The sequence below is a fragment of the Mastomys coucha genome, unplaced genomic scaffold (genome assembly GCF_008632895.1).
Source record: "Mastomys coucha isolate ucsf_1 unplaced genomic scaffold, UCSF_Mcou_1 pScaffold8, whole genome shotgun sequence".
Lineage (NCBI taxonomy): Eukaryota > Metazoa > Chordata > Mammalia > Rodentia > Muridae > Mastomys > Mastomys coucha.
Window position 1 is genome coordinate 7539709 of NW_022196914.1, and position 26399 is coordinate 7566107.

The 26399-nt window shown below is 38.8% G+C and overlaps 1 protein-coding gene across 1 annotated transcript in view; it reads left to right on the forward strand.

Annotated features, from left to right (window-relative positions):
* Adamts12 (ADAM metallopeptidase with thrombospondin type 1 motif 12) overlaps positions 1 to 26399 on the forward strand; it is a 288229-nt gene that overhangs the window by 173237 nt on the left and 88593 nt on the right. The window contains exons 6-12 of the mRNA XM_031360747.1: positions 795 to 919; positions 3890 to 4039; positions 14545 to 14688; positions 15678 to 15822; positions 18774 to 18866; positions 19677 to 19822; positions 23948 to 24117. Of these exons, the coding sequence (XP_031216607.1) occupies positions 795 to 919; positions 3890 to 4039; positions 14545 to 14688; positions 15678 to 15822; positions 18774 to 18866; positions 19677 to 19822; positions 23948 to 24117 (973 nt within the window). The remainder of the gene's footprint in view (positions 1 to 794; positions 920 to 3889; positions 4040 to 14544; positions 14689 to 15677; positions 15823 to 18773; positions 18867 to 19676; positions 19823 to 23947; positions 24118 to 26399) is intronic.

Here is a 26399-nt window from a genome sequence, read left to right on the forward strand (position 1 = left end):
TTTTTTAAGTAGTGAGTGTTCTCTTAGGGATACTGATGCCCCACCCCCACCCCAAGAAGCATACAGTTAAAAATAGACTTAAAAGCTAACTGGTCACGGTTGACGTTTTATTTGATGATCTAGCTTCCTGTATAATGGAGGCAAAGCCAAGACACCTTTCCCGGTGGATGACTAGCTGCAGGCACAGCTTCATTAGGAAGCTCAATGCATCTGAGCTGACAGACCTCCAGATAGTTCTTCCCATCTCTGAGATTTAATTCCCTCTAAGTATAAAACAAACATAATGATGTTTTGTTGCCAATAATGCTGAGTAGATGTGAAATTAAATGAGGTAATGTGTGAGAGAATCTAGCAGCCAGCCTCAAAGCTACCTTATAAGAAAAGGAGGCTTCTTGTGGAACATTTATTCACTTACTATTAGAAATGGTGGGGAGGGGGGAGCTGCTTTGCAACTGTAGGGGCTTAGGATGCATGAACCCACTGGAAATGGAGCTTCAAGTAGTGTGAGTCTTTGTTATATTTCCAATCTATGGTTAAGGGCTATTTGATATGGTGACAATTTCTGTCCTGAGGTTTCCCATCTAGATCTTTTTCATAAAGTCAGGGGATGACAGCATTCAGAGCAGAGGGTCAGTCCAAAGAGAATATACTGGCCTCTGATACATATCTTCAAAATACCTGGAGCACCCCATCTGAGCTCATCCCCTGTGAAGTACTTCTGGGGACTACAGCTGATATAATATGATGGTTCAAAGAAAGTTCACCCATGCTGTCTCTTTCTCTTCTTCTTCCAGCAAGGATTGAAAATAGTTCACCATGCAGAGAAGACACTGTCCAGCTTCTGCAAGTGGCAGAAGAGCATTAATCCCAAGAGTGACCTCAACCCTGTCCATCATGATGTGGCTGTCCTTATCACCAGGTAGCTCAGAGGCTTTGTGGAAAGATGGATAACTAGCCAGTGAAGGCTAGTGGCTAAAAATTTTGTTAGGTGTTCACTCTCATGGAATTCTCATTATTTTCTGCTGCTCTTGGTCATTTGTGAAAGCAGCAACTGTGGTCTTTGAGCCCCTTGCTGGCTCATACCATGGAGAGGGCATGTTACCAAGCTTGTTATATGACAGAGCTCTCCTTTCTTAAAAACTGCATCTGTTGGCAAACAAGTCTCTTTTACTATCATAACAAAGATTTTTGCCTTTTAAACTATTCTCTTTGTACCAAGAAATCTGTTTTCAAATCCTTGATTGAAGACTTCTATAACTCTGAGCTGGAGGACTTTCCAATTCTTTTATTTCTATTTCATCTTCCCCTCTTCAAGTACAAGATGCAACTCTACAGGAACTTACCTGTTCTAACACACTCCTGACTGATGCATAGGATATAGTACACACATCCTCCTCTAAGTAAGCAGAGTGATCTAACTATACCTATCTCCTTTCCACCATCATAATTTTAATATGAGAATATAGTGCAATAGTAGGTCATTTGCCTAGTATTGGTGAGGTCCTGAGGTCAGTCTATAGCATTGCAAAGATAGGATTTTGTTGTGGGCACAGATGGATCTTATAGTGCTATTAAAAAAAATAAACTTTCAAGATCCAGAACTATGAAAAGTTCTGAAAACTATGAAAACTAATGAATTTTCCTAATCAATTCAAGATCTTTGAAATCTGTAATTACTCATTCACTCAGTATTTACTGACTTACTGTTATAGTTTTTTTTTTAATAAGGACTCATATAATAAAAGAGGCTAGTTCTTACTAAGCACCTTATGTGAAATTATAGAATCCAGAAATCTAAGGATGTATACTAAAAAAGACCTGCCTTTTCTGTTAGGGAGGTCAAGAACCTGTGTACTTAATATTCTACATCTGCACAAACCTACCCTACATGGGACTACTGGTCAACCTGACATACAGTAGATCCTAGGAATCCACTGCTACAGATTTATACTCAAGCTTTTCTTGGAACAGATTTGCATATCACTAGGTTTTAGTACTTTCACTCAAAATCAGTCTTCTGATACTTGAAGTTTCAGAGAAGAGTAAGACAAACTTTTGTACCATGTACAATTTCTTATCCTTTACACTGTGATGATCCTGTCAAAATATCCAGGATACCTTCTGGGTGGCCTGTTTTTCATAGAACAACACAAACCTAGGGCCTTCTTAAGTTTTTATCTTCTTAGGACTTATCATTTGGGCTTGATAGTTCTTTCTTGTGGAGGCTTTTTCTGTGCATGTCTAGTCTCTGATCTTATGAGAATAGTATCCCCCACACACAACTTGTAAGAAACCAAACTATTTCCAGACTTTATCAAAAGTTCCTGAGGAAAGAAATAAGATCAGATAATGTTCTACTCCTCACCCTAGGCAAACCCACATGGACAAATTCTGGTCTGCAAAAATTAGCTAAGAGGAGAGAGGAATGACTGTGAGACTAAGTTTTGCCTCTAGGGGACCATTCTGAGATCTATGCTGGCAGTGCACTATAGAATTGCATACAGTGCATGATAGATTTGTAAGAATACACAACATGTATGTTCCACATATATAGCCTCCCTATGCATAGTTTCTTGTATATTTACTAAGCATATGATAAAGCCAATCTTTTTTCAATCCAAAGTTTCTTGTCCCCAATGATCATGTTTACACAGCTCCTTTGTTGTCTCTTATTTCCTTTTCTTTAATTCTAAGCACTTAGTAGGCGCTCCATAAAAATTATGTAACAGATGCAATCTCCTTTCATATCAAGCTGAGACTGTTAATGGATTAGCAATGGGTGTCATACACATTTTTCCCAACAGGTTCTGTCCCTTTAGAAAACACTATCAAAAACATACCCTGCAGCCAAGGTTGTAATTTACTTTGCTAGAGACCATGTGATCAATCTCTACAACAATCCTCCAGCAGTTGCTGACAATGAACAAATGACTCATATCTAGGGTACCTATGAAAGGGGGATGCTTCCCTTGCTCCCACTACCATTTAGGAAACTAAAATGTCACAGAATTTTTCTCTTACCTAAAGGGCATGAAAAGCAAGAAACCATTTGTTGCTGCAGATGATGCTCACACAAACCCCAAGAGCTAATAGGCTTTGTAGCTAACGGTTGGGAACATCACCAGCATTTGTGCTAATCAAAAGCTCTTCTTGTGCTTGAAGAAAGTCTAAAGACTAATTAATGATACTCTCAAAACTCTTGTCAGTGATTGAAATAACCTGTCTAGGATATGAGAGCATACTTTTATTCTTCAAAAGCTGTAGCCCTTTCTGAGATCCTAGCTAATTTCTGGTGAAGGATTAGTTTAGGTATCACGGCATGCATGTAAAATGCACTTACAAACATACACATGTGCAAATGTGCAAGTTCTATTAGTAGAGTGTGACTAGATAGATAATTAATATAATCTCTTTGTGGGATAGTGGGAGAAATTGCATTTTTCATGGAAAAGAAAAAAAAAAACAAAGGAGTTTTGAGAACAGACCTCAGAAAGACCAAAGGGGGTTTCATGTTTGAAAAAAAATGCTAATTATCTCTTCCATATTCAAAGTTCAAATTAACTTTTATTATTAGTGTGATCTTTTGTTGGCCTAATCATATTAGTCTCCCAAGATGATGAGCAAAAACTACTCAAAATAAAATGCTTTACATTTCCCCAAAATGTTTGAAGTTTGAAAAATTCAGTTAATTAACAGATAAAACCAGAATAAATTCAATGAACTCAAAGCTGATTCCTTATTTCCATGAAATAAGTTCCATGGACATTATTTCAGAGCATACTTTAAAGATACAAAGACAGCTATTTATACTGATGTATTTTTACAGGAAGTTTTCTCAAATATTTCTTGGGGTGTTCAAGCATCTCTGTTCTCTGTTCTCTGCTTTCAGAAAGGACATCTGTGCTGGTGTCAATCGCCCTTGTGAGACTCTGGGGCTGTCCCAACTGTCAGGAATGTGCCAGCCTCACAGGAGCTGTAACATCAATGAAGACTCCGGCCTCCCCCTGGCTTTCACCATTGCACATGAACTGGGGCACAGGTAAAGGGTTAAAGCAGCAGAGATCCACTTTCCAAGTTCATGTGTCAGTAGCACTGAGAAAAATAGAAGCAGTTTAAACTGAGTGTCATAAGATTGAGTACATGTGGCAGAGGCTTGCCCACCTGACCTCTGACCTTCATCTGAGAAGTAGGGATAATGCCATATTTCACAGTCTTCATCTACTCTGTCCTTACCACTTATAACTATTATATCAGCTAGAGTCCCTAAAAAAGGCAATGTTTATTCATTTTTTGGAGGGGGGTTAAGACACAGTCTCACTATGTAATCCACACTGGCCTCAAAACAAAGCTATGTAGTTCATTATAGTTCTCCTGTGTCTGCCTCCCAAGTGCTAGAATTATAGGCATGAGTCTCTATGTCCATCTTGAAATGATAAAATTTTATTAACTAGTTTATTTAATTACTTTACATCCCAATCCAAGCTTCCCCTCCCTCCTTTCCTTGTAGTCCACCCTCTCACATCCTCCCCCTTTCCCTTCCCCTTCTACTTAAAGAAGTGGAAGAGTCTTCCCATGGATATCAACCTGTCTTGGCATAGTTGCCCACAAGAAAACTTACAGAACCAACTGGCCTGGGCCCACAGTGGCTCACAGGGACAGCACGAATGGGACAGACTCAGCCCTCCTACACATATGTAACAAAGTTATTATTATTATTATTATTATTATTATTATTATTATTATTATTATTATTATTATGGGGTTTTTTTGAAACAGGGTTTCTCTGTGTAGCTCTAGCTATCGTGCATCTCACTCTGCAGACGAGGCTGGCCTCAAACTCAGAAATCCACCTGCCTCTGCCTCTCAAGTGCTGGGATTAAAGGCATGTGCCACCACTGCCTGGCTGACAAAGTTATTTTTTAACATTACTAATATCACTTCTCTTTATTGGTTAAAGACCCTTTGGGAAAAATAGACACCTAAATTATCTCTAAGTCCCTATATAACTTTATAATACTAGGCATTTGTTTCCAAAGTGTCAAACAATGATTCAAGGATGGCATGCTATGATGGCAAATCTTCCTTATCAATATGACTGAGTTTAGAATCACCATGGAAATATCTCAGAGTGTGTCTATGAGATGTTTCCAGTGAGGATTAATTCATGAGTGAAAACACACTCTGAATGTGGGCAGCACCATTCCATATAGTCTTTGTGACTCAACACAAAGGATAAAGTGAGCTGAGCAACAGCATCCACTTATCGTCATTTCATGGATGCAGATGCCAGTGATCAGCTGCCTCGTGTTCCTGCTGCCATGCCTTTCATGCCATGATCTTCAAACTATGACTCAAACTAAATGCTTCACCTCCAAGTTGCCACTCTCAGGCACTTACAACAGCAATGAGTAAAGAAATAATAATAATAATAATAATAATAATAATAATAATAATAATAATAATAATAAAACAAATCTCCTGTTGATATCCTTGTCATGAGGGCCTGTAGCTCTGAACTGTAAATCAAAGTGAAATCTCACTTCTTTGAGTTGCTTTTGTCAGGACATTTTATTACAACAGGCAGAAAAGAAAGAAAGACAGGAATATGTGCCCTGAGGGTGCGGGGGTTACTGTTAATATTTCCTTCCATGTAAGATGAAGCTTCTAGGAAAACATTTTAAAAGATAACTTTAGAGTCTGAGCAACATGTCCTGTCTTTCCAAAGGATAGAGATCTCTGAAAGGAATGTGCAAAACATCTGATTTCCAGAGATTTAGCTACAGTGTGACCTGAAAAATAAGGGGCCATTATAAAAATAAGGGGCCATTATAGGGTTGAAGAGATTTTTCTTGGGAGATCATCTTGAGAAATAACTTTACTGGCCAGTAGTAAGGTATTATAGGGTCACTGGCAGGGAGTTATAGAGCCTCTACTAAAGGAATTTATTGATTAGAGGTTGAAATTCTGCCTGGACTTTAAACCATAGAAAATATTGTTTCTAGTTAAAAAAAAGCAATGATATCCTTTAACCTGATTATAGTTGGTATGGCTGTGGAATGACAATATTAATGTTACTAAAAAGATACAAGTTTAATGTTTTGAGCTCCTATTTATACCATTGTACTTTTCATTGTGCTATGGGGGATATCAACAGTCATATGACCTAGATATTATTGTTAGCCCACCAGTTAGTTACACATCAGTTAGTAAAGCATTCAAGTTACTTCAAAAATATGTTTTGACTAGTTGTGTCACACGAAGTCAGGTTTGCAAATGTTCGAGTGAAGGCTTGATAAAGATTCTAGATTTGCCAGACATCAAAGACTCACATAGGGAAAGATCTTAGCTTATTGTGGCTTTGTTTAATCACTGTATTTGCTAACCACAAATTAAAGAGCATTGTCTAACAGGAGATGTAAAGTTTCATAAATAGTTAAACCACCCCTTCTGCTTCACAGTAGACCACCTACACCACTATTTCTATGGGTATCTCCTCTCTATAAAAAAGAATAAATACTAGGCATCCTCTGTGTACCACTAGAAAAGAGTCAGAATTGGAAAACCCCTGAAGACTGTATTTTATCAGCTGAGACCTCTCCAGTCTGGGCTCACTCACCATTATCTCATAAAGCATATAACTTTGCTTTTACCTGCATGACAATGCCAGAGTGTTGTCCCATGATTGGAGAAGGTGAACGCTTGCTCTGACTTTTCCACCAAACAATAGCATGACCTGTGGCAGTTCCCTTCGTCTTGCCACACTTAACTCTTTTTGTTAAATGAGTTGGCTAAAACAGGCAAATTCTTAGATGCTATGATTTATTGCATTCTCACATCATAGCCCCAATGACAAGTGTAGCATCTTTTAATATCTTTGGTTGTCACAAATTCAGAGACTGAGAACATAGATGACTAGATGACTTCTTGTAATTAAATGATGATTGGGATCTGGAGGCATTACAGCAAAATGCTAATCGTGGAAAACCAAGCAACAATCTTGGTCTTAGAAAAATGAAAGTTATTCTCATGTATAGGCACACAGGCCTCCTCAATCCTGCTATGTAGGGGGATGAGGCTCATAAAGCCTCCCGTGGAACCATTGGTGTCAATAGCATGTTCTGGCAAGTAAATATAGAAGACTTCTTAGCAACTATATATCCAATGTGAAGAAAAAAATGGGCATCTTGCTGAAAGCAATCTACAGATTCAATGCAATTCCCGTCAAAATTCCAACTCAATTCTTCACAGATTTAGAAATAGCAATTTACAAATTCATCTAGAATAACAAAAAACCTAGGATAGCAAAAACTATTCTCAATAATAAAAGAATCTCGGTGGAATCACCATCCCAGACCTTAAGCTGTACTACAGAGCAATTGTGATAAAAACTGCATGGTATTGGTACAGTGACAGGCAGGTAGATCAATGTAATAGAATTGAAGACCCAGAAATGAACGTACACACCTATGGTCACTTGATCTTTGACAAAGGAGCTAAAACCATCCAGTGGAAAAAAGACAGAATTTTCAACAAATGGTACTGGCTCAACTGGTTGTTAGTGTGTAGAAGAAAGCAAATTAATCCATTCTTATTTCCTTGTACAAAGCCCAAGTCCAAGTGGATCAAGGACCTCCACATAAAACTAGGTACACTACAACTAATAGGAAAGAAAGTGCGGAAGAGCCTCGAACACATGGGCACAGGGGAAAATTTCCTGAACAGAACACCAATAGCTTCTGCTCTAAAGTAAAGAATTGACAAACAGGACCTCATAAAATTACAAAGCTTCTGTAAGGCAAAAGACACTGTCAATAGGACAAAACAGCAACCAACAGATTGGGAAAAGAGGGCTAATATTCAATATATACAAAGAACTCAAGAAGTTAGTCTCCAGAGAACCAAATAACCCTATTAAAAATGAGGTACAGAGCTAAACAAAGAATTCTCAACTGATGAATACCAAATGGCTGAGAAGCACCTAAAGAAATGTTCAACATCCTTAGTCATGAGGGAAATATAAATCAAAACAACCCTGAGATTCCACCTCACACCAGTCAGAATGGCTAAGATCAAAACCTTAGGTGACAGCAGATGCTGGAGAGGTTCTGGAGAAAGAGGAACACTCCTTCATTGCTGCTGAGATTGCAAGCTGGTATAAACCACTCTGAAAATCAGTTTGACGGTTCCTCTGGAAATTGAACATAGTACTACCAGAGGACTCAGCTATACCACTCCGGGGCATATACCCAGAAGATTCTCCAACATGTAATAAGGACACATGTTCCACATGTTCATAGCAGCCTTATTTATAATAGTCAGAAGCTAGAAACAACCCAGATGTCCCTCAACAGCGGAATGTATACATAAAATGTGGTACATCTACACAATGGAGTACTACTGAGCTATTAAAAACAATGAATTTATGAAATTCTTAGGGAAATGGATGGATCTGGAGAATATCATTCTGAGTGAGGTAACCCAATCACAAAAGAACACACATGGTGTGCACTCTCTGATAAGTGGATATTAGCCCATTAGATCAGAATGCACAAAGTACAATCCATAAACCACAAGAAACTCAAGAAGAAGGAAGACCAAAGTGTGGATACTTCATTCCTTCTTAAAAAGGGGAACAAAATACCCATGGAAGGAGTTGTAGAGACAAAGGATGGAGCAGAGACTGAAAGGAAGAACAATCCACTTGGGTATCCTTCCCATATTCAATCATCAAATCCAGACACTATTGTGGATGCTGGCAAATGCTGGCTGACAGGAGCCTGATATAGCTGTCTCCTGAGAGGCTCTGACAGTACCGGACTAATACAGAAGTAGAGGCTCACAGCCATCCATTGGACTGAACACAGGATCCCCCAATGAAAGAGCTAGAGAAGGGACCCAATGAACTGAAGGGTTTGCAGCCCCTTAGGATGAACAACAATATGAACTAACTAGTACCCTCAGAGCTCCCAGGGACTAAACCACCAACCAAAGAGTACACATGGTGGGATTAATGGCTCCAGCAGCATATATATAGCAGAGGATGGCCTTGTTAGTCATGAAGGGCAGGAGAGGCCCTTGGCCCTGTGAAGGTTCGATGCCCCAGTGTAGGGGAATGCCAGGGCCAGGAAGTGGGAGAGTGTGGATTGGTAAGCTGAGGGAGAAGGGAAGGAACAGGGTTTTGTTTTGTTTTGTTTTGTTTTTGTTTGGCTATTTTTGGTTTTTGTTTTGTTTATTTTATTTTATTTTATTTGGAGGGGAAACTGGGAAAGGAGTTATCATATGACATGTAAATAAAGAAAATATCTAATAAAAAAAGAAAAAAGAAAAGAAAAAGCAATAAAAAATAAAAAGAAAAAAAAAAGAAATGAAAATGGCCAAAACAGATGAATTGATATTTCAACAAAATAATACACAGATGTGAAATAAACATTAAAATAATACAGTTGGTATCATTAGTTACAAGGAATTGCAAATTAAAGCCATAGCAGTGTATTAGTACATTCCTATGAAAATGACTAATAGATATTAATGATAATAAGTAACAAATATGAACAATGACATCTAAGGCTTGTGAGGGCACAGACAAAGTCTTATTTGCTGCTAGTAGAAATATGAAATAGATCAAACATCCTGCAGAACACTTGGGCAGGCTTTAAAACTAAGCCCGCAATTACCATATGACCCAGCAGTTATTTTCCTGGGTTTTCATCTGGAAAATAAAAATGAAAAATTGTGCTCACATAAAAGGTTGTGCATGAATGTTTATAAAAGCTTAAATTCAAATTGGAAATGAATCTGGTGGCATTTGAACCCACCAAGATGAATGGTTGAGAAACTCTGATAAATACCTACAGTTAGCAATGGAGGGGAAGAATTACTAATTCATGCAACCACCTCAATACAGAACAGTGATTAGTGAAAGATCACTCATGTCATTCCATTTATATAGCATTGTAGAAACAGAACTCTATGAGCAGAGAAACAAAATTATAGGAAAGGAAGACAAAATTAAAAAGGAAGAAAGGAGTAGGTTATTGGTTATCCTATACCAGTTGTCAGACTTGAAATCATGTACATATTGGTACCATTGTATGAAGTAAGCAGATTGTATTACATATTTAGGAATATATATAACAACAATTAGAGGAAAAGAACCCAGAGAGAACATGATTGGTACATGAGCTTTGGGGAGGAAAGGGAAGGAGGAAAATTAGGTAATAGTATTTAATTTCAAGAATAAAAATATTATTAATTTCAGAATTGCCATATGAAGGGTTCTGTGGTAATAAAAATGTACTACTTTGACTCTATTTAGAATCAGTAGTCTGATTGTGATTTATGCTATCATTGTCTTGAAAGATATGACCACTGATAAAAAGCATGTGAAGCACATGATCATCTCTCTGCACTGTTTTGTATGACATCACCAGAATCTAAAGTTATCCTAAAATAATATATTATTATTATATAATATTTGATACAATATTTATTATATTATACACTTATATATGGAACAATCTCAGTATAGTATAGTCCATTAACAAAAACACCTCACTGTTTCTTAGAAACTGTCTGATTTCATTCCTGGCTATGTTTAATGTCTAATGTAAGACAGTAAAAAGAGTGTGGTAGACTGGTAGAAACTTAAGAGTTTACTAGTCACCTGAATCAAATGCTTAACACTGCTTTGGTTAGGTCTGTAGGTAAGTTACCAAAAATTGGAAACAATTCTAGGAGAATTAAAACCCTCTTTGAAAACTAGTATCTTCTGCTCTCTGGCTGCTCCTCCTCTTCCTCCTCCTCTTCCTCCTCCTCCTCCTCTTCCTCCTCTTCCTCCTCTTCCTCTTTCTCCTCCTTCTCCTCTTTCTGTCTCTGGGTCTCTGTATTATTCTTGTTTTTATTTTTAAAGGTTAGTTCTATTATTTTTTAAATTGAGATGTTATACTTGCATCCATATAAAGTGTTTTAATCAAATCCACCCCATTCTCTCCCCCACTGCAATTCTTCCTCTATTTGTGTGCCTCTTCCCACATTTCCCTCCCAATGTCAGGTGTTCTGTCTTTTTTTTTTAACCCATTGATTCTACTCACTGATGCCTGAATGTGCATGAATGCAGGACTATATTACTGGAACACAAAGAGTCTTTCAGGGACCATATTTCTGAAGAATACCGACTCTTCTTTCCTCAGAAGCCATCTGTGTTCTATCCACCTTCTCTTGAAATCCCCGATGCCTTCTTACTAGTTCCTTGTCTTCTATGGATATTAAACTTAAATGTCTATGAACTATTGTATGGATGGTTGAAATATTCATATACACAACAGACTATTATTCAGCTGCAAAGAAAATAAAATTTGGAGGTCAATAGATGGAGCTAGTAATAATTATTAGAGGCAACTCAGATCCAGAAAGAGAAAATTGGTGAATGTTTTCTCTCATATGTATGAAATTTGGCTCTATGTATTTAAATTAGAATGCCCATAAAATATTTTTCTCTTAAGAAATTAAAACACCATGGTTGTACTGAGTACACACACACACACACACACACACACACACATACACAAACACACATTGGTTCAATATCATCACCCTAGCTTCCAGATTGTGATCTCTTTCATCTGTAGAATGTTTCCCCCTGTGTGTTCAATCCTAGTATTTTCTGAAAGACTTGGAATCGTTTATATTTTCACATTCATGGCTCATGTTCCACTGTATCATCAAATGCATAAACATTCTGAGTTAAAGAGTGGCTGTGCCTCACAGAGGACCAGTGAGACCCAGGTACGTATTCTGATGCTGCTTCAGCCTATAATTTAGTCAATCTAGTTTAAAGGAACTGAAACAATGAAGACCTTCCAAATAGGCTAGCCTGGCAAGACTGGGGATTGTTCCCAAAGTACAGGGTGCCTACTCCAAACTACTGTTTGGCTTCTACCCCAAAGGCTAGAAGACAGCATCGTGGAGATTAGTCCCTCCACCACTCTGGCACCCTGTGTTCTCACCCCTCAGTATCATTGACTCATTGCTCCCATATGATGACTCCACCAGCTTTGAGATACTAGACAGAGACTAGCTTTGTTTCACAGCACCTCTTTCATTTCATAAAACAAGAACAGAGATCAAGAGGACGTTCTGTAATGCACAAAAAATGTAGGAAAACTAAAATGACATCTTGGTGAACATCTACATTGAAAGTATAGAGCGACCAGTAACTAGGAGCATAATGTCAGTAACTAGCAACCAATAATGTCAGGGGGAATACAAACAAGTGGATTGTGAGTTCCAGTTAGACTGGGATGTAATAGAAAGATTCTATTTCAGAAACAAATGGCTTAAGATGTAATTCTATGGTTGAGCGCTTTCCTAGCATGTGCAAGTTTCTAGATTCAATCCTCGGTACTAAGACAATATGAAAAAAGTGAACTGCATGCACACAGTTTTATGCATTAGAATGTCCTCTGCTTAAAAGATCATCATTTAGGTGTGTTGCTCAGTTCATAGAATGCTTGATTAGCAGCATGAAGTCCTGAGATTGACCCTAGTACTGCATGAACCAAGTATGCTGGCACACAGCTAAAATTCCCATACCTAGAGGTAGAGGTACCTGAACCACAAGTTCATGGGCATCCTTAGCTACATAGCAAGTTAGGGGCTAGCCCAAGCTGCATAAGACCCTGGCCCAAAATTATCTTCTGTGCGAATTTCTTTTGAGAGTTGCTCATAATATAGAGTGTGCTTTAGCTACTGAGTACGTGACCTTGTACAGCAAGCACTTCAAGAGCTGGGTGGAACTGATAGGGAGTAGCCTGGGAAAGCCCATGTAGGAGGCTTTTATTTGATATCACATTCTTTGTAAATGGGTGGTGAGAGTTTTGTTGACTAATTCTGTGGTTCCTTTGTGAATTTTATATTCATAGAATGTGATTTAAGCTTGGGGGTACATTGCTAATACTATAATACATAAAACAAGAAAACCTCTAAATCCACCAAAGTCTATTCTATGCATAATTTGCTAATACTGATCACACTCTATTAAAGGTAAATGTGAGTTCCTTGGTCACATGAGGGAGAGGAGTAGAAAGTTATACTTTCCTGACTTCAGATCAGAAATCTAAGTCAATTATCTCTAGGCTCTAAGGGTTTCATGACCAGACTTTCATGAGAACAGCATTTTGTCGGAACCTAAGAAGGTGTCTTGGGATAATCCTGAGGACATTGGTTGTAGACAATGTAACTCTGGTTGGGTTTACTTTCTATGTACCCTCTGGCATTGCATTCATATTATGATCCTTCAGAGCTGCCTTTGTGGTCAGCCATAACAATAGGAGACCAGGGAACATACAAATAAATGAGTTCAAAACACACAGACATCCACTGAAGACAATAAGATATATGTCTTTTAACCTGCAAAATTATTCTTTAAAAGAAGGACACTAAACTGGAATACTATTATTTGCATGTGTCCACATGTATACATACATGTGTGCAAATATGTGTATGTAAATGTATATGTGTGCATGTATGCATATGTGTATGGAGACCAGAGATCAACTCTTGGTTAACTACATCTTCCTCATTTGTTCACTACTTTATTTTCTAAGGCAGGATCTCTCACTGGTCTGGAGCTCAACTTGCAGGCCCGCCTGGTTGGCCAGTAAGCATCAGTAGTCTTCCCAAGCACCAGGACCATATGTGCTGCGTTTTTATGTAGTTTCTGGGGGAGATGGGGTGGAGGGAATAGAACTCACATCTCCATGCTTGAGTTTACTAAGTTTGCTTTAGTGAGACATAATCCTAGACCTAGGAAAATTATTTTTAAAGATTAAATTTCTGTCACTTGTGAATCTCTTCTTATAGACCAGGCCTAGCTAAATGGCTTTTGAATCTTTCTTCATTCAGATCCTAGCACTATAATGACTACCAATTTTCTAGGAGATAAAATGAAGCGAGTTGCAGTAAATCAAATGTCATCTAACTTCAGAGTTCTAGTCCAAATTCTCTACCTTCAAAACCTTTGATCTCAACCACTAAGCTGTGAGGTCTCCCTACTGGGTTGACTTTGGAGACCTGTTGAAATGGAATAAAGAAATCCATTCTTCCACGCCTGAGCCTGGGCCAAAGTACCCCCCCCCCCAGGTTGCTTTGCTGCTTCCTCTTGAATGAACGGAGAAGGGAAACTGGATTTGTTGATTCTGGGATTGCTTCAGTAGAGAAGGCAAGTGTACTGGAGTGTGCTTTATCCTTCTGTCTTCAGAATATAGGGAGCCAGACTGAGAGTTTTTGGCTTCCTGCCAAACACAAGTTTGCTTTTAACTCTCCATATGGCTCTTGTGGTTATATAGCTGAGGTTAAAGGCATGCCTCTCCTCTTCCCTGAACTTCTGAGTCCAAAATTAGCTATGTCCTTCCAACTTCTAAGTCTCACTTTGTAAACAGCTCCTCTGGCACAAAAGTGGCTTCCTGTGCTTTTAATCACTTTGGTGAACCTGTGAGTTTCTCCTGTTTAATGCCTGTCTGCTTCTGTTCTTGTGTTTTGGGTCAGCTTTGGCATCCAGCACGATGGAAAGGAAAATGACTGTGAGCCTGTGGGCAGGCACCCATACATCATGTCCCAACAAATTCAGTATGATCCAACCCCACTGACATGGTCGAAATGCAGCAAGGAGTACATCACTCGCTTCTTGGAGTAAGTGTAGTCCCTTCCATGACAGCCTCACTTGGGTCTCTAAGGCAGAAGTTTCAGTGAGTTTTCCATAGAGAAATTAATACCTGGGAAAGACTCAGTTTCATTTTCCAGTCTACAGTATCATGGTGGCATCAAAAGAATGGATGCCCTTCTGCTTTCTGACTACACTTCCTATCCCCAGGCAAGTGAGCAACCTGCCTTTTATATACAATTGTTGTCTCAGTTAGGGCTGTACTGCTGTGGACAGACGCCATGACCAAGACAACTTTTATAAAGGACAACATTTAATTTCCTCCAACAAGGTCACACCTCCTAAAGTGTCATTTACTGGGCCGAGCATATTCAAACCACCACAGTTGTTGATTAAGTTCTTGGAGACAGAAGTGTCAGAAATGTTCAGTCAAACCGACCAACATTAATACCATGATTGTCTGTTTCCCCACTGTCCCATGTTTTGTTTTGCTTTTATTACCTTGGGAAGAAAAAAAAACCTCAGTTGAGAAAATGCTTCCATCAGATTGCCTTTAGGCAAGTCTGTAGGGCATTTTCTTAAATACTGATTGATGTCCTGAGTTGTGTAAGAAAGCAGGCTGAGCAAGCTATGAGGAGTGAACCAGTAACGAGCACTTTTCCAGAGCTTCTGCTTCAGTCCCTGCTTCCTGGTTCCTTCACTGATTGCTACCTAGAAGTACAAGAAGCAATAAGACTGTTCCTTTCCAAGTTGCTTTTGGTCATGGTTTTTATCACAGCAATAGAAACCTAACTAGAACACCTATTTGTATTTCCTAGGTAGCTAAAATTTTTCTGTTGGACATGATTTGCATTTCCTTTTATTAACTTTCTTCCAAGAGAAGCCCAGGGGGTTCTCTTGCTTATAAGAATAAGGCTGTCTGGAAAGATGAAGAATAAATTATTATGATGAAAGTGTCTATTGGATGACTGGAGAGAATCAAATGCAACTGATTTGGTTTTGATTGCCTTGTTTGCAGCCGAGGCAGGGGGTTCTGTCTTGATGATATCCCCAGAAAGAAAGGCTTGAAGTCCAACGTCATTGCCCCTGGAGTAATTTATGATGTTCATCACCAGTGCCAGCTCCAATATGGCCCAAATGCTACATTCTGCCAGGAAGTAGAAGTGAGTGATGGATTTCTTGATGCCTTTGGTGGGTCTGTGCAGTGTCTGAGATATGCAGTATGCTGGAGGAAGCACAGAAAAGGCTTGGAAATGGAGAATCGGGTCCAGAACTGAAAGCTTTATTGGAAATTACTCACATTTATGCAAGCCTTTGACCAAACTTTCTTGGGGTTGTGTAGAGCCACACATTCTATACAACGTGGAGACAGTTCCATGGTAATTTACAAGGTTCATAGTATTTAACACTTATAAACTCCATAGCAGTCAACCTAATCTCTTAAACTGCCCCTTTTCTGTATTTCCCATTTGGTTGAAGAGTATCATTAGATCACCAGGTAGGAATAAGATTCATATCCCATCACTCTTCTCCCTTATTTCCAATATCTAATCGATAAATTAAGTTTTAGCATTGTGCTCTTTAATAATTAACATCTTTGTCCTGCCTTCTTCATTACCACCACTGTGTTTATTCTGCTTATCTTCTCTTGATATTATAACTACCATCAGCCTATCTATTATTCAGATTGCTACTCTTATTATTTAAAAGCATACATATAATCATGCTACTATCCATTGGATACAATCCTAACTCCTTACATGATATTCTTTTATGATTTGGACCCAGCCTACTTGAGAGTACTTTGTATATGGTAAATAGATGATAGATGGATACATAGATAAATAGGTAGATAGGTAGATGATAGATAGATAGCTGATAGATAGATGATAAATAAATGACAGACAGATAGATATGTGTTTCAGGAAATATTACAAATGACCCACCAAGTTCCCATTCTACTGCAGGTAACTCTCTACCCGGACATGGTCCTGCTAGCCCTAGCTAGCTATCCCCCACAGCTAGCCCCCGCAGCAACTGATCGCTGTGTTCCCAGCTCTGGTTCGCCTGTCCCTGGAGCTGCTAGTTCATTCTCAGCCATAAACCCCTGTAGTTGGCAGTTTCAATAACCAAGTAGACCTGCCAAGTTCCCATGCTCCATTCAACTACTTTCTGCCCTGGCATGGTCTGCCAGGCTACTTGCTTCCCGCCAACTCTCAGGCTGGGCTAGAGCTCCTGAGTTTCCTTCGCTGCCACACCAGCCCCACACAAGAACTGTCCACCCTGTGGTCAGATGCCACAACACCCAGCAACCCAAAAGAAACAAAACTCTAGAAGCTTATAAGTAACCAAACAGTTTTATGTATCAATAAGTTCTCAATTCACAAGATGCCAATGCAGTAATTTCAGAACCAGTTGATAATCATAAAAGCTGCCCACCTAGATTAGACAAATTATCCCAATTATTCTAACCTTTACGGTACCATAACTACCTGTGGCTATTTAAAGCCACACTAGTTCAGGTTCTTTTTCCTGTCTGTCTGCCTCTATCTTGGTCCTCCTTTCCCTCTGTTCTGTTGCTCTCTGCCTCTGCGCCACCTAGCCCACCTCCCTTTTCCTGTCTCCTACTGCACTAATATTTTAATGTAATTGGACAGGGACAATCCTGTCACAGATATGAACCACCAGTCTGAAGTACAGTTGGCAAAGATTTTCTTCCATTCTCTATGGTTTTTCTTTGCTTTGCTCATAGATTCCTTTGCCGTGGAAAACTTTTTGACTTCCTGCAATCCTATTGGTCAATTCTTGGTGCACATTACCTTTTTATCTTCTTTTTATTTCCACCTGAATTTGTTTATTAAAATTTTTCCAAATAATTTCATAATAGTTTTTTAATACGTATATGTTTTTTAATTTTTTTAAATTTTTTTTACAATCCAAATTTTATCCCTCTCCCAGTCCACCCTCTGATCTATCCATATCCCATACCTTCTATCCCTGTCTCCACGGGGATGTCCCCAACCCCACACCCTATCAGACCTCCCCACTCTCCAGAGCATCCAGTCTGTTGAGGGTTAGGTTCATCTTCTCTGACTGAGTCCAGTCCTGGAAGTCCTCTACTGTATGTGTGCTGGGGGCCTTAAATCACCTGGTGCATACTGCCTGGTTGTTGGCCCAGTGTCTGGACATCTCGGGGGTCCAGGTTAGTTGAGACTGCTGGTCCTCCCACAGGGTCGCCCTCCTCCTCAGTTTCTTCCAGCTCTCCCCAAATTCGACTACATGGGTAAGCAGCTTCAGTCCATTGGTTGGGTGTAAATATCTGCATCTGACTCTTTCAACTGCTTGTTGGGTCGTTTGGAGGTCAGTCATGATAGGCCCCTTCTTGTGAGCATACTATAGTCTCAGTAACAGTGTAAGGGCCTTGGGATCTCCCCTTGAACTGGATCCCAATTTGGGCCTGTCTCTATACCTCCATTTCCCCAGGCTCTTCTTAATTTTTCTCCCTGCAGTTCCCTCAGACAGATACAATTATGGGTCAGAGTTGTGACTATGGATGGCCCCCCTCTTTCTCATTTGATGCCCTGTCTTCCTGCTGGAGGTGGGCTCTATAAGTTACCTCTCCCTACTGTTGGGCATTTCATCTAAGTTCCCTCCTTTTGAGTCCCAAGAGTCTCCCCTTCTATGTCTCTCGTGCATTCTGGAGGGTCCTCCCCACCTCCTACCTCCCAAAGTTGCCTGTTTCCATTCTTCTGCTGGCCATAAGGGCTTTAGTCCTGTTGCCCCTACCCAATACCTGATCATGTTCCCCTCTTCCCCTCTGTGTCCCCTTTCCCATCCAGGTTCCTCCTTCCCTCCCCACTCCTGTGATTGCTTTCTTCTCCCTCCCAAGTGGGATTGAGGCATCCTTATTTAGGCTCTTCGGCTTGTTAACCTTTTTGAATCCTGTGGATTCTATCCTGGGTATTCTGCACAAATATTTTTTTGGCTTATATCCACTTATTAATGAGTACATACCATGCATGTCCTTTTTGGACTGAGTTACTTTCTTTTTCAGATATGCTTCCATGCAGGATTTGAAAATACAACAGAACACAAGCTCTCCTTTGTTTTCTAGAATATTTGTCAGACACTGTGGTGCTCGGTGAAAGGCTTCTGTCGCTCTAAGCTGGATGCCGCTGCTGATGGGACTCGTTGTGGTGAGAAGAAGGTGATGTGTTGTTTGAGGAAGAAAGGTGGGAGGGCAGTTGGCCTGAATTTCTTGGAAAGAGATAGGAAGAAGGCTCTGGGGGATGTGAGGAGCATCCAATGGCACTCACAGAGTCAGATGAGACACTGGAAACAATCTCACATCTGCTCTTCCTTTCCACCCACTGCTGAGACCATTAGAAAGGACTCAGAACTTTCTCAGTCTATGAGAAAGGACTTTACCTGTAAAGTATCAGGTCCATATTCCCCTGATGAACTTCTATGGGGTTTCCGTTCCTTCTGAACTTGCTAGCTATCAACTTTTATTTTGGACATTTCTCCCTCAATACTGAAGATTGGAAAGCATAGGTGAGTGGCCCCCAAAACATCAGATTGAATACATTTATAATCCTCCTTCTCGATGGCTGGCATAACTGAATATTTTAAAGTTCTTTCTATTTTCCTAAGCAGAAAAGTCTTATAACCACAACTCACAGACATTAGATCTCCAGACTGCTGAAGGGCATACTGACTCCCTATGTCATATTCTTTTATGATTTGGTGACCCATTAAGTGAGTTTTCTTATTGCGAGCTGATGGCTTAGGAGTTTGGCACCATCTGTCATTGAATTCACAATGCCTGATAAATTTGATTCTAGAAACCTGATTTATCTGAAGAGGTTCTCTAAACTCTTTTCTGTGTAGCCCCTGATGTATTGCTGTAGAAAGTCTTCTGGCTTGGAAAGAAATGGGTTTAGACTTAGAAAGCCTTTGACGCATCTTGCTATGGAATCTTCCTGACACACTTCCTCCATATCATATCTCTTTGCAGTGGTGTATGGCTGGAAAATGTATCACAGTGGGGAAGAAACCAGAGAGCATTCCTGGAGGTTGGGGACGCTGGTCACCCTGGTCGCACTGTTCCAGGACATGTGGGGCAGGAGCTCAGAGCGCAGAGAGGCTCTGCAACAACCCAGAGTAAGGCTTAGTATGAGTACTTGCCTTCTTCTCTTCTCTAAGTGCTAGGATGCTATGCCTGAATGGCATGACATCATTCTTGGAGGTTTCTGAGGAAAAGCTGATCAATTCTCTAAGACAGAAAGACTCAGAAAATTCACATAGGGTGAAAAAAATATACTCCTCTTTCAGTATGTTTTAACTTGGCATTGGAGTCTTAAAAACAGCTAAGTAAGTTTATTTGGGTAGAACAAAGAAAAGTTCTTTTAAATGTAGAAGCAAATTTCTTTGAAATATTCTATATAAAACTCTCCAGGAGCTTATGCAATTAAATCCTTCCAGATAACTGTGCTCTCTCAGTAAGAAGTAAATTAGTAAAACTCAGTTGATATGATTATAGCTACATTTCAATCACAGTGAATATACAATTACATAAAACTATTCATCCCTTTTATAAGTTGTAAAATGGCCAAGCATGTCTTTAGAGTAAATTATCATTAATGTTCTAGCAACATATCTTTATGAATCTAATCTTAGGGTTCCATATGTCCTATGGAGGATTTCATAATTCACTTTCCATTTTGTAATCCGATGTTTATTTTTCACATAGTAATTTTATATTGCTATATATGTGTGTAAGTTAAGTTTAAATTGTCATGTTTTTAGATAGATTGCATTCTTGGGATTCATTACTTCCTCATATACAAGTTTCTAAGTATACATTCTTTAAGGATGCATTTGATGCTGCCCAGAAAGTGGAAATGGGACTAAACTCCTTTTCCTAGAGTTGCCTTAGCTATGAAAAATAAAAACCACATTTTTAAATGTAAATGATAAAAGTGGTTACAAGGTTTTCCACTATCTAAGTTCCAAATCTTAACCTTTACCTTTTTAAGTATAATACTACATGTAAATTATATATGTACATGTTTTACATATGCATACAATTTGCTACATATAAAATTTGTTTTTTTCACTGAGGATTTTAAAAATATCTGTAGCTTAATATAGTACCTATTATATTATAACTAAACACTACTTATAAGGTCATCACTTACACATGTAAGTGTTTGAGGAAGAATGATGTAATTGTTTTAAAATTCTGCCCCTTGATAAAACTCCATTATTAAAAAAAAACTCAACAGCAAGAATTTCTTGCACAGTACTTTATTTATAGAGCACATACTTATCAGTTTGGTCAGAAGTTGCTTTTAGAGATCAGGAATTATAGGCTCTGAGACTTGTGGTTTTATTCAGACACCACTCCGTAAACTTGGGAAGATGTTTAATAACCTATGGTCTTCAGAGAAGGGATGGTCTCTCTAAGGAACTGAAGAATGATTCATTAGCTCAGCGTTAGAGGACAGAATGCCCTAGGGCCTATCTCCAAGGCTGCAATTTCTCAGTCTCCTTGGGTGAGTGATGACATCTAATTCCATAACTCATTTTCTTGATTTATTGAGACTACTGTTAATGCTAATTTGTTGTGTAAAGATCTCTGTGATTCCAGTCACAAAGTCAGATCAGTGTATGAGCCAACTTATGCTGAAGACTGTAGCTTTCTTCAATCACACTTAATATGCAATTGTACTTTTTAATATATTCTCTGACCTTTTTCTGACCTTATCTTTGACATTGGTCACATGAGACGAACTATAGGTATAGTGAAACATTGGCATATCTTGGCTCAGATGAAACTCTTGGTAATATTTGTTTGAGGAAAATGAGATAGACAGGTGCCAAGTCACAGCCTCTGTCATTGAATGGAGGCTAGCATTCAGAAGTTAAGGGCAATTCATAGTACCTTGTACACAGAAGAGACAAATGAAGAGCCTGCTATGTGAGCTGCCCTGAACTCTCAAGTTTCACAAAGAAAAAATGGGGAAGGGACTAGAGTAAGTCTCACAAATATCAAAGAGAATAAGAACACAACTAGACTGGCAGGATTGTCTCTCAGGGCTGCAAATCAGCTGAGATGGAACATGGATAAGAACTCAGGCAGTAAATTAGACATATAGTTCAAACCTTAGCTTTGCCATTATTAGCAGGGAAATGCTCTTCATGCTTCCAGCACATGATTGTATCTGTCCTGCTCATGTATCCTACCTTCAGCCTTTTCTCTAAGACTGTTCTCTAGGTCTATCCCTTCCAAGAACTCTTTCTGGTCAACTTTACTTCCATGGAGTGCTCTTCCTTCTCCAAAGCTTTGTTGTACTCTTAGACAAGCCTACCTAGTTGCTATCATAAATTTTCTCACTTCTGTGAAGTTTACTAAGGGTTGCAGATATGACTAGGCTAGGCTCACAACCAAAAATTTTTAATAGTTTAACAAAATTGTAAAATGTTAAGGAAGCATCGGGCTTGTGTTGACTTTGTACTGATGCTTTCTTCCTTATAGCATACTGTTGAGAACTTTGTTGTATTTCAGTGTTGGTTGGTTTGTATTCATAATACCTAAAGAGTCTATTGTGTCCTCAATTCTTACCATGCACTAACTACTACTCTCTCAGATATTTATTTGCATTATCTCATTGAGCCTTGAAAAATATTGTAAAATGATTAGTATGCTTATTTTACAATCGCAGTAGCAAACAACTGGAGCTCAGAAAAATAAGGTAATTTGCTTAGATTCATCTAACTACTAGAAAGTCAAGTTGATGCAAGCACCAGTCTTTGGACCCCCTATGTTACACTGCAGTGATAGTCATAGTATCTGTCTTGGGTACAGCAAGGTGCAAGTAAAATGGTGTAGTAAGTCACTTCAGCCTTCATGAGATCTATCAGCTGCCCTCTGTTTCTCTGAGAGCAGATCTGATATACTACTTTCTCATATACATGATACTGAGTGAGAGATTCTCATATCCTCACATTAATTTACATCTCTATGACTATAAGATGTTGTATTCACAGTACTACAGAGGCTCTATAAAGGAGTTAGAACTTGGACTGAGTCACTAGAGAATTATCTTCAGAAAAAGGCCAGTAAATGCAGTTAGAACATGAAGTGTCTTTTAAAAGGAGAAGGAGATCACTTGTGGTTGGCATCCAGAGGGGATTTATAATGGAGATGGCATTTATTTGGTACTCAAAGAATAGGCAGCATGTAGACATGGAAAGACTTAAGAATAAGGAAGTTCGTGCACAGAAAAACACTAGGAAATAAGTATATAGAGGAAAATATGCCTGGCTTGATAGGATCAGTTATGACAGGGTCATGAAAGCCTGGAGTGCCAGTCACAAGAACTTAGACTTGATTGACATTTTTAGCCACTGAGTGACACTAAAAAATTCTTTAAACAGGAAACTAATATACTTAAGATAATCCACTAGTATACACTGTCCACAAATGGTTGAATTGTCTTTATTTGGCAAAGGGACATTAAGAATGAAGATAATGGTCAGATTAGTTTTATAGTTGTGTATTTGATAAAGAGAAAGCACATATAAAAATACAACTGGATAGGTTGGACATGGTAGTGCATACCTTTAATCTTAGCATTCAGAAGGTGAAGGCAGAGAGTTCTCTGTAAGATCGAGATCAACCTGGTCATCCTAGCAAGTTCTAGGCCAGCCAGGAGTGCACAACAAGATCCTATCTCAAAAACAAACAATTAAATAAATAGAAACAATTGGTAGCCAGATCCAAGATTGGCCAAGTATGAATGATTCTGCAATCTGACCATTGTTATTTGCTAAGAAGAAATCAGAAAAGAAATACATGGTGAAAGTAAAATTTTTCTATTTTCCTCACATATTTTTCTTGGTAATTTTGCCATTTGAAACATATATAACTCCATAATAATTATATAATTATAGACTATCTAGAATTCTATAACAATGTATAGAAAATTTAATAGAAATCTGTATTTCTATTAAAATATAAATCATTTAATACAGGCATACATTTAATTAAAGCAGGCATATACATGTATATAGTGTTAAAACTGGGAGCTTATGACTGAAAGGCTGGTGAGAAACACACATACCCCCAAACAGTATGAAATTAGAAGGATTTATCTGTTTCTTTAGGTCAGAAACAGGCATGGTTTGACAAGGAACAGTCATGGATAGGTAGCAAGAAATTTTAGAAGGAAATTGTTGGCTTCTTGGGAAATATAAAGAACAGCTTGTTTCTTTCATCTATAGACCAAAGTTTGGAGGGAAATACTGCACCGGAGAAAGAAAACGCTATCGCTTATGCAATGTCCATCCCTGCCGATCAGACACTCCAACTTTCCGGCAGATGCAGTGCAGTGAATTTGACACAGTCCCCTACAAAAACCAATTCTACCGCTGGTTCCCAGTGTTTAATGCAGGTAAGGGATGCTAAATGTGCACCTTGGATCTGGAGTTTCTCAGAAGCCCTGCAAAGGTCAACAGAGAGAACTATAGCACCAGGGCATCTCAGTTGTAGAGGAGGGTAACACTGACTAGCTAAAGCTGAATATTAAATTTTGAAGTTTGGATATGTCCAGTCTTCCCTGTGGGAGATGAACATGACATTCTTCAAACATGGGGGCTGTTTTGCAGTAATTGGAACACGGAGGAATTTAGACACTCAGTAGATATTCCAAACAGGTGTGATGAGAGTAACTTCAAAGGAGCCTTCCATGGAAGTAGCGGACGAGTTTATGTATAATAGATCTTTCTGTGAAGGAAAGAAAAAGGAAGGCGGTTTAAAAGATCATTCCATATGGAAGAGAACAGTTCAAAAAAGACAATATAGGAAGAATGCCTTCATCACAAATTAATGCTGAGCCTGAGATCAACGTTTCATATGTGCAACATAGTGCCAGAAGGTTATAAAGTAAAATGAAAGATCTAAGGGATGTGTGTCAAGACATAACTAAGTTGGGGGATTCTCTAGTAACTGTTGTGGTAAATATTATTGGGGATTTCTACCCCACCTTAGATCATTTAATTCCCAAATAAAAGACACAAACCTTTATAATAAGGTTTATAATAAGCCTTAAAAGCACATCGGTTCTCCTGCTCTTGTGTCTACTTCTCTGCTACTAACCACAAGATATAACTTGGCATGTTTTGCCGGGGCCACTTCTACCCCTACTGGCCAGCCCTCGTGGCCATTGCCTTACAATCCACCTACCCCATGGTGTCTTCTTCCCTATTCTCCCCTCTCCTCCTCCTCGTGGTCTCTGTCTCAGACCCCAAGCCCAGGAAACCATAACCCCACCTTTAGAAGTTACTTTGATCATATAATCAAACTGCAATATAAATCTCTATTTGTCCCATTAGAAATGTTGCCCTGCAATAACATGTTGTGAGGATATTGTAGCTAGAAGATTTATTGGTCTTGCAATTTGAAGTTTTGGCTGGAGACATTTCTATGTCTCAGTCAGTTTCAGAGCAGTTCCCAAAGATCACCTGTTTTGTTACCTGTTTTGGTCTTGAGGTGTTTCTCGTCTGTAGCCCATATCTTCAGGAGGTCTCCCTCTGTCAAATCTGATTTTTATAGTTTTGGATGGAATTGAAAACCTTTTCTCCTTTTCTGTTGACATAAACATAAACCTTCTCTTCCAACATGGCATATACTTTGCCCAGTAGTTTGAAGTCATTAAAAGTATAGACAGATCCAATCTAACAGCCCCTTTTCTATCTGGGTATGATCCACCTCTCTCAAAGATAATGTATAATACCGCCATTACCATTGAATATATAACCATTTTCACTTGATAATTTAAAACATGGTTGTGTGGAGTACAAATATTCTCTACAATGACATGCATTTATTATTATTTATTGAGACAGAATTTCTTGTGTAGCCTGGGCTATCCTAGATCTGTTCTGTAGATCAGGCTAGCCTTGAACTTACAAGGAACCTATCTTCTCTGTCTTTTTCTCCCAAATATTGGGACCAAAGTCATGATTTTACTTATTTATTCAGTACTTATGTGTCTTTGAAAAAGATTTACATCAGTTTTTGTCTCTTTTCCTTTCTTTTGAGATTATTTTCTATGAGGATTTATTTACCCCACCTTTTCCTCTCTTAATTTAATTCCTTCTGTATAATCAACTTTTCCTTTCCATCTAGTCTATAATAATATTCCTAAGTAATACTGCATTTGCTCAGAGGTCTTAGCCCAGGCCATGTGCCACATGCCAGGCCGAGCTGTCACCAGTTCCCCTGTGGGAGCCCAAGTACGAGGAACAGTGGGACACCCTATTTCATGTTAAGTTTCAATGTTGACCAAGGAGGGAAAAAAGAAAGATTTACCTAACTTAAGGGCATTTGAGGGAAGGGAGTAAAAAGAATAGCTAATCTAACTTTTATGAGATTATTAGATTCTTAAAATTCCAATGTGCTGAGACTGATGAGTCACAGATGCAAGAATCTCACAGTTGGCTGTTAGGACGATTATAATTAAAGCTGTGGAAAGAAAAGCTCTATAGAGATTTGCCAACTTTGAGTCTCGATAGCTATCATTTTTCTTTACCCCCCAGTTCTTGCTGAATGAGGGTGAGACAATTGGTGCAACTGAGACATTTTATTATATAACTAATGTCAAAGGTACACTTTAGTCAGTGCCATCTATATGTTCTGCATATTTTGTATTGTGTTGTAACTATTGGGGTCACT